Consider the following 10,000-nt stretch of genomic DNA (forward strand, 5'->3'; position numbering starts at 1 on the left):
ATTACACATATTACTGTCATCTAGGGCTGTCAAACAATACACATTACATATATTACACATATTACAAATATTACACATATTACTGTCATCTAGGGCTGTCAAACAATACACATTACATATATTACACATATTACTAGGGCTGGACCCGAATATTCGTTCGGTGGGTTGGTATTCGATTTGATTTGACATTCGAATATTCTCTTTTTTTTTTTCTTTTCTTTTTTTGCACAACCTGGCATCCCCCTCCAAACAGTTCTCATTCGCGCTTGAATATGTTCGAAATATAATACTCTCTTTTACAATTTTCTTATATAGCCTAGCCATTTTAATAGGATGGACAACCCAACCTCGTTATACTTAATAAATATATTTTCTTCTTCTTGGACTACTAAAGTGTTCCTGTAACGGGAGAATTCTCTGGCTAGAGCGCAGAGCAGCACAGTCTGCATGGACAGAAGTGCATGCCTGAGCTTGTATTTTGGGTTAAGCCTGGTTCAGACGGCAGGATAATTCGGCCGATTTTAGCCCCGATTCACCCCTCCCGACAATCTTAAGGATGCTCCGATTATCGTAAAATAATCTGATCAGATATTCCTGCCGTGTGGTGTGTTAAGACTGCTCTCGTCTGCTCGGAAGGACGTCGGGACCGCTCCGATCTCAAATCGGGGATATCCAACATGTTGGATTTATTTCGCCCGATTTCCCCCCTTCTCGTGGGGCCCCCCCCCGGTGACAAACAAGCATGCAGCCTGTGTAAAATAAATAAAGTCGATGGGCATAACTACTAGGGGTGGGAATCACCAGAGGCCTCACGATACGATATAATCACGATACCTATGTCACGATACAATATTATTGCGATTTTAAACATATCGCAATATTCTGCGATATATTGCAATTTATTACCTTTTTTCCAACTTCAAATTTTTCCGAGTTTCAAATGATGTCTCCAAAGGACAATTTTGTCAACATCTGTTTTATGTAAAAAGATACATTTCTCTGTTTGTTCATCTCACTTCAATTGTATTGCTGCAAAATGGGGATTGTCAAGCAGACAGACTGACCAACACCTATATCCTAAAAGATCGATACTTGGCGTCTGTGAATCGATACAGTATTGCCACAAAAAATATCGCGATAATATGCTGTATCTAGGCCTGTCGCGATAGTCAATAAATCGAGTTATCGCATGATAAGAAAAAATGAGCTCGATAATTTTTCCGGCCGCGATAATTTCCGTTTGCATGCTTGTTTATTTTCCTCGTTTCTCTCTACCAAAGAGACTGGAGGACCACTCTCGGTTCCGTTGCGTACGTAGCGAGGACCCTCTTGTCAGCGGCATGGTCTTTGTTGTTGGCGGCTAGGCTACTCCGAGGCGGAAAAAGGGCAGAGTTGGAGCAGGGTTTCCTGCAGCACTTTGCAGTTAAGGCCGTCAAAAAAGAAAGTATATGAGCGATATCCACCGTGTTACTCGGCGACCCGTTTTCTCCGTTTCATTCCAAACCACACAGCTGACAACCTGCAGGTGGAGACTGTGGAGACGGGCTCGGTGTGTGTGTGTGTGTGTGTGTGTGTGTGTGTGTGTGTGTGTGTGTGTCTGTGTGTGTGTTTGTGTGTCTGTGTGTGGTTGTGTGTGTGTGTGTGTGTGTGTGTGTGTTTGTGTGTGTGTTGGTGTGTGTGTGTGTGTGTGTGTGTGTGTGTGTGTGTCTGTGTTTGTGTCTGTGTGTGTCTGTGTGTGTGTGTGTTGTGTGTGTGTGTGTGTGTCTGTTGTGTGTGTGTGTGTGTGTGTGTGTGTGTGTGTGTGTGTCTGTGTGTGTTGTGTGTGTGTGTGTGTGTGTGTGTGTGTCGGCCCGCCCCCACGAAGCTCCGACCTGCAGAGGAGTAGAAGCCGCACCTTTGCCAAAATGAAGGCTGAAAAACAGAATTTTTTTGGTACATTTACTCGCCACGTGGCAGCTAGCCATACATTTAGATTTTATGTATTAATTATATACTATTTAAATGTAATATTTAGTGTTAAATAATTGTAAAATGTAGTACAGAGTCTCTAGTCTGAGAACTTACGTGTCACAAACGGCAATTCCACAACTGTAGCCTACATCAGCGTGAAAGATGACATACTAAAGGAGATCAAAGACATATTGTGGATATTTAAAATGTCTTCCAGTTCCAGTGTTAAATATTCTTTAGAAATAAAAGTGTATTGATCTTTGAAAAGGTGTTAGTAGTAGTAGTAGTAGTAGTAGTAGTAGTAGTAGTAGTAGTAGTATTAGTATTAGGCCTATTATTTGGACATTATCATTATATTAGATTCAAATGGTCTCTCGATGACAATATTATCGTTTATCGCAATAATTTCTGGGACAATTTATCGTCCAGCAAAATTTGTTATCGTGACAGGCCTAGCTGTATCGATTTTTTCCCCCACCCCTAATAACTACATCCACAACTGCAGTCCACCAGAGTACATGGAAACGAATATATGAACGTTTATTAACCCTTGTGGATTGTTCAAATTCACTACCCTTTCGTTATGTTCAATTCAAAAAGTGAATTTGCCCACAGTGTACTGTTGGGTTTTGGAAAATTTTCAAACCATTTTGCTAAAATATGTGTTAAAATAAGATTTGTCAGTGAAAATCATTCCATTTGCTGTAACACGGAAAATGTTATGGCCAAATTTAGACTCAAAATTATCCCTTAGTGGCTGAAAACATCCCCAACAGCACATAAGGGTTAATCTGTGTAATACCTAACGACATTTCTATGAGAAAAAAACAAATCACCTCCATATCATGATGTAGCTGAGTGTAGTCCATGCTCGCGTTGTCTTCTTTGACCATCGCCTTTTCTTTTGATAACGTTTCTTTTCGGTTAAAAACACACTACAAACTATCGCCACTGCATCCTCTTCGTCCGCCATGATTTTTTACTCTGAAGTCACGTTTGATCTCGAGGGATTTAGCGAGATTTCCCGTCTGACCTGGGAATGCTCGGCAGTCAAATTGGTTTGTGTGTGATGTGTTGATTTTGCCGTGTGCTGCGCACCGCACGCTGTACCACCAAAACTGTTAGACCCGTGATGTTTTATCACCGTGTGTGGGGTCTCTCAAGATTGGAAAATCGGCCGACAATTTTAAAATCGTCCCGTGTGAACCAGGCTTTAAGCTGCGTTGCTTTGACATTGTGGGAAATAAAATAATAGAAACAAAATGTATTATCCTTTTTAACAGTTATTATCAATCTAAATTAATCTACTGCGAAATATAGGAGACTTTGAGATTTTACTGGGACGTCACATCACATGCTCCAGTTAAAACGCCCATGAGTTGAACGTCATTACCGACACGATTCAGCGAAAAGAAGACAAAAATGGCGAAGGCTTCATCTGTGTGGGAGAACTTTAAATTAAGTGAGGACAAGACAAAGGCAGAGTGTCAAATATGCAATTTGAAACTGGCCTACCACAACAGCACATCAAGCTTGAGAACTCACCTGAGTTCTGTAAGTAGAACGAGCTGCTTTTATCCGACATTTACACGTGATAAAAATGTGCACTTAATTTTCATGGAAAATAACGTGACTTGCGAATAGGCTACGGCAGTTAATGACGAACAGTTAATGACGAACAGTTAATGACGAACAGTTAATGACGAACAGTTAATGACCAACAGTTAATGACCAACAGTTAATGACCAACAGTTAATGACCAACAGTTAATGACCAACAGTAAGAACGTAGCCTACTGTAGTAACGGGACTGTGTCCTGCACCAACAAAGCAGTTGCTTCATCTCGCTTGTCTCTTTTACCGTGATAAATAGCTGCCTTCAGGTGCGGTTTGGAAATGTTGGTTTCCCCCGCCGCTGCGGCCGCCACCGAAGCTTTGAATATTCGCTGTTGAAAAGCACCGAAGCTTCGAAGATCAAAAACTGGTATTCGGTACAGCCCTACATATTACTGTCATCTAGGGCTGTCAAACCATACACATTCAAATATACTACATTCAAATTGGAAAAACGACAGACAGAAAAAAGCAGCACTACTATAAACATAAGAACATACAACATAAATGTGTGTGTGTGTGTGTGTGTGTGTGTGTGTGTGTGTGTGTGTGTGTGTGTGTGTGTGTGTGTGTGTGTGTGTGTGTGTGTGTGTGTGTGTGTGTGTGTGTGTGTGTGTGTGTGTGTTGCAGGGGAGGAAGTCTGTTCGATATGGAGATTTCCAGTTCTGTGACCAGGCCAAGTCTGTTATAGTGGTGAGTGTCTGACATCACTGCTGACATCACTGCTGAAAATATTCTGACTTTTATTCTGAAAATATTTCACCTTTACCCCCCACATCCTGCCCCCCCCCAGAGGAACACCAGCCGCCAGTCGAAGCCTCTCCGCGTCCACGTGATGCACTCGTCGGTTGTTGCTCATCAGTGTTTTGCTCTGAAGGCTCTCAGCTGGTTGGGACAGATCATCCAGTACTCTGGTAGGGCTGGACTCCATTACCCACAATCCCCCACTCTCTGTTTGTATGTGTGTGTGTCTGTGTGCAGGGTTCATACGTTTTGAATAAACCTGGAAAAGTTATGGAATTTGAAAAATGCAAATTCCAGGCCTGGAAAGGTTTTGGAAACATAAAAAGACCCAGAAAGTTTTGGAAAAGTCACATAATCACAGCATAATAATATATCATTAATAAATGTATTTTCACCTGGTCTTAATCTCAGCGTTGTATTCGGGGAGCGATATTATGAATCCCACTATGAACCACAAACATTATCATTCATGTTATAGTTAATCCTCTGAGGGTCAGCTTTAACACTGATTAGTATTCTTATTGTAGAATGTCGACTGACATTTTCAGGAACACACAGTCATGGAAATTTGCCAAAAAGTCATGAAAAAGTATTGGTTAAAATACGTATGAACTGTGTGTGTGTGTGTGTGTGTGTGTGTGTGTGTGTAAAAATGAACGTAAACAAAGTTGAGTGCAGGTCTCCCTCAAGGCCAGGCTGATGTTAGAAGTCCCTCTAGTGGACAGAACGAGTAACAACAGCCACATGCTGATAGTGGCACAAGCCTGAGTAGTGTAGTACATAATAACAGGCTCCATTTGAGCAATAAATATTTTAAAAAATAAATGAAATTTGAATGGTGTTACAGAGGAACACTGACAGCTCTAGTGTGTGTGTTTCAGACGGGCTGAGGAGGATTCTGTGTCAGGTCGGCCTGCAGAAGGAAGAAGGAGAATATTCCTCGCTGGTCGACAAGCTGATGCTCAACGACTCCAAGATGTGGAAAGGTCAATAGAGACACACACACACACACACACACACACACACACACACACACACACACACACACACACACACACACACACACACAAAGACAGAGACACACACACACACACACACACACACACACACACACACACACACACCAGTGTTTCCCTGGGTTCGTGGAAGACTCAGGTGCAGGTATCTTGTGGGGGTTTAGGGATTTCGTCCTTCAAGAAAATGTGACGTTTTGATAATTTTGGACTATTTTTATTACCATATGTGTGTGTACAATTTTGGAATGCTTGAAAAAGCTTCCGTACCTGTACTACCTACCTACTTACCTGTACTACCTACCTACTTACCTGTTGGTGTACCTGTTGGTGTGTGTAGGGGCGAGGAACATCTACCACCAGCTGCTGATGAACAGCCTCCTCATGGACCTCAAATACAAGAAGATCTTCGCCATCCAGTTTGCAAAGGTAACACACCTGTTACACACCTGATCTATTGTTACACACCTGTTACGCACCTGGTCCATTGTTACACACCTGTAACACACCTGATCCACTGTTACACGCCTGTTACACACCTGATCTATTGTTACACACCTGTTACGCACCTGGTCCATTGTTACACACCTGTAACACACCTGATCCACTGTTACACGCCTGTTACACGCCTGATCTATTGTTACACACCTGTTACACACCTGAGCCACTGTTACACACCTGATCCACTGTTACACACCTGTTGCACACCTGATCCACTGTTACACACCTGTTGCACACCTGATCTGTGTTGCACACCTGATCCACTGTTACACACCTTTTGCACACCTGATCCACTGTTACACACCTTTTGCACACCTGATCCACTGTTACACACCTGTTGCACACCTGATATGTGTTGCACACCTGATCCACGGTTACACACCAGTTACACACCTGATCTACTGTTACACACCTGTTGCACACCTGATCCACTGTTAGAGCCGGGACACATCAGGCCGATTATCGGCCGTGGGACAGTCTGGCGAGGTCAGTGACTCAAATCTGTTCGGTGTGTCCCGTGCCGTCGTCCGTCTGGGGGGGCTGTCGGCGTTCATTTTGGCCGACCTGACGTGTTCAGTCGGGCGGGGCAGTCGGACTCACCTGGAAATGACGAGCAGGATGAGGTGACTAGAGTCTCTCAAAATCTGACGAAAATCTTTTAAACTGACCTTTGTTGATCTGAAATGAAGACAGATTCAGACACTGCACACACACACACACACACACACACACACACACACACACACACACACACACACACACACACACAGCCTATTTCTCTCTTCAGATGTTTTCAGAAACACGTTTCAAACTATTTTAGTATAATATGAGATCAGATTCTGAACGGCCGCCATGACAGTCTTGCTCTGAATATCCGGAGAAAACAAACCCATGTGACGCGTTCGTCCAATCAGCTGCCGGTTATCATTTCCTGGGCAACAATACAGATTAGCGCCGCCTGCTGTTATAGAGATGTATTACGTCTCGTCTCCTCGTCTCTTTGGTCTGTTCTGAGGCAGTTTTTTGGACCTCGGGGACGCGACTGATCATATCGACGGGGTCTTCTGTCAACGGTCGGCCGTCGGCTATATGTGTCCCGGCCTTAACACACCTGTTACACAACTGAGCCACTGTTACACACCTGAGCCACTGTTACACACCTGTTACACACCTGAGCCACTGTTACACACCTGTTACACACCTGATCCACTGTTACACACCTGTTACACACCTGATCCACTGTTACACACCTGTTACACACCTGTTACACACCTGATCCACTGTTACACACCTGATCCACTGTTACACACCTGATCCACTGTTACACACCTGTTACACACCTGTTAATTCAATTCAATTCAATTCAATTCAATTTCAATTCAATTCAATTCAATTTTATTTATAGTATCAAATCATAACATAAGTTATCTCGAGACACTTTACAGATAGAGTAGGTCTAGACCACACTCTATAATTTACAAAGCCCCAACAATTCCAACAGTTCCAGTAATTCCCTCAAGAGCAAGCAGTGCGACAGTGGCGAGGAAAAACTCCCTCTTGGGAAGAAACCTGGGACAGACCCAGGCTCTTGGTAGGCGGTGTCTGACGAGCCGGTTGGGGGTGTGATGAACAGTGGCGATAGTAGTCACATTAATAATGGAACAGTGACTGGATGTAGCGGGAAGCTGCAGGGTTCAGCAGGATGCAGCATGACATTGCAGGGCATCGCTGAGTTACACACCTGATCCACTGTTACACACCTGTTACACACCTGTTACACACCTGAGCCACTGTTACACACCTGTTACACACCTGAGCCACTGTTACACACCTGTTACACACCTGATCCACTGTTAGACACCTGTTACACACCTGAGCCACTGTTACACACCTGTTACACACCTGAGCCACTGTTACACTACCTTTCATGACACACCTTTTAAAACTGTTACACCTATTACTGTTACACACCTGTTACACACCTGTTACACACTCCGATCCACTGTTACACCTGTTACACACCTGATCCACTGTTACACACCTGTTACACACCTGAGCCACTGTTACACACCTGATCCACTGTTACACACCTGTTACACACCTGAGCCACTGTTACACACCTGTTACACACCTGATCCACTGTTACACACCTGTTACACACCTGTTACACACCTGATCCACTGTTACACCTGTTACACACCTGATCCACTGTTACACACCTGTTACACACCTGAGCCACTGTTACACACCTGATCCACTGTTACACACCTGTTACACACCTGATCCACTGTTACACACCTGAGCCACTGTTACACACCTGTTACACACCTGATCCACTGTTACACACCTGTTACACACCTGAGCCACTGTTACACACCTGTTACACACCTGAGCCACTGTTACACACCTGTTCTATAATAAGTCACCTGATCTATAGTAACACAGGTTGGTTCAGGTTAAACCGGGCAGCAGTGACCTCTGACCTCTGTGTCCCCCAGAACTACAGACGCCTCCAGACAGACTTCATGGAGGACGACCACGAGAGAGTGGTGTCAGTGACCTCGCTGTCTGTTCAACTCTTCACCGTCCCAACCATGGTGAGTACCCACACCTGTCTCTCTCTCTCTCTCTCTCTCTCTCTCTCTCTCTCTCTCTGTCTCTCTCTGCCACACCTGTCTCTCTCCCTGTCTGTCTCTCTGTCTCTCTCTGTCTCTGTCTCTCTCTCTCTCTGCCACACCTGTCTCTCTGCCTGTCTCTCTCTCTGCCACACCTGTCTCTCTGTCTGTCTGTCTCTCTCTCTGCCACACCTGGCTGTTTCTGTTTCTGCTTTCTCTCTCTCTGTCTTTCTCTCTCTGCCTCTCTCCCTCTGTCTGCCTGTCTGTCTCTCTGCATGTCTGTCTCTCAGTCTCTGTCTCTGCCTTTCTCTCTCATTTCCTGTCTGTCTCTGCTTCTCTCTCGCTCTCTGTTTCTGTCTCTCTCTCTCTGCCTCTCTCTCTCTGCCCCTGCCTGTCTTTCTCTCAGTCTCTGTCTCTCTCTCTGTGCCTTTCTCTCTCATTGCCTGTCTGTCTCTCTCTCTCTGTTTCTGTCTCTCTCTCTCTGTTTCTGTCTCTCTCTCTCTGCCTGTCTCTCTGCTGTACGTTCTGAATGTTTGCAGCGTGACCATGTGATACCGTGTTGTTATCTAGAACTATCCCCAAACGTTTCTCTCTCTCTATTTCACCGTATAGTATTATAAGCCCATCTTTCAGCAAAGTGTGTGTGTTGTTAGAATGGGATGCACCAGGGCCAGTAGAAGGATCACTAGTTATCAGTTCTTCTAAGAGACCAAGGCCGAGACTCTGAGACCTCTAGCGCTGCCTGAAGGCCAGGTCCAGGGACCTGAGCTTGTATTGTGTGTGTGTGTGTGTGTGTGTGTGTGTGTGTGTGTGTGTGTGTGTGTGTGTGTGTGTGTGTGTGTGTGTGTGTGTGTTTTTTGTTTGTTTGTTTGTTTGTTTGTTTGTTTGTTTGTTTGTTTGTTTGTTTGTTTGTTTGTTTGTTTGTTTGTTTGTTTGTTTGTTTGTTTGTTTGTTTGTTTGTTTGTGTGTGTGTGTGTGTGTGTGTGTTTGAGGACCTGAGCTTGTATTGTGTGTGTGTGTTCCAGGCCCGGATGCTGATGGTGGAGGAGGACCTGATGACCACCATCATCAGGACCTTTGTGGATCACCTCCGCCACCGAGACCTGCAGGGACGCTTCCAGTTCGACCGCTACACCGCCCAGCAGGCCTTCAAGTTCGGACGGGTGCAGAGCCTCATCGGAGACCTCAAGTTAGGACCCTAAATATATATAGAGATATATACCAGTTATACACTAGATTATATACGAGATATATACCAGTTACACACTAGATTATATACGAGATATATACCAGTTGCACACTAGATTATATACGAGATATATACCAGTTGCACACTAGATTATATACGAGATATATACCAGTTATACACTAGATTATATACGAGATATATACCAGTTGCACACTAGATTATATACGAGATATATACCAGTTGCACACTAGATTATATACGAGATATATACCAGTTATACACTAGATTATAAACGAGATATATACCAGTTGCACACTAGATTATATACGAGATATATACCAGTTGCACACTAGATTATATACGAGATATATACCA

At 44.0% G+C, this 10,000-nt stretch overlaps 1 protein-coding gene across 3 annotated transcripts in view; it reads left to right on the top strand.

Annotated features, from left to right (window-relative positions):
- The window catches only part of ubr2 (ubiquitin protein ligase E3 component n-recognin 2), a gene marked incomplete at its 3' end in the record, with an annotated part of 43,301 nt that overhangs the window by 4,605 nt on the left and 28,696 nt on the right, over positions 1 to 10,000 (top strand). For all 3 annotated transcript variants that reach the window (XM_039784198.1, XM_039784201.1, XM_039784199.1), the window contains 6 exon segments: positions 4,194 to 4,256; positions 4,357 to 4,477; positions 5,189 to 5,293; positions 5,661 to 5,749; positions 8,320 to 8,418; positions 9,462 to 9,625. In XM_039784198.1, the coding sequence (XP_039640132.1) occupies positions 4,194 to 4,256; positions 4,357 to 4,477; positions 5,189 to 5,293; positions 5,661 to 5,749; positions 8,320 to 8,418; positions 9,462 to 9,625 (641 nt within the window).

This window comes from Perca fluviatilis, chromosome 19, assembly GCF_010015445.1.
Source record: "Perca fluviatilis chromosome 19, GENO_Pfluv_1.0, whole genome shotgun sequence".
NCBI lineage: Eukaryota > Metazoa > Chordata > Actinopteri > Perciformes > Percidae > Perca > Perca fluviatilis.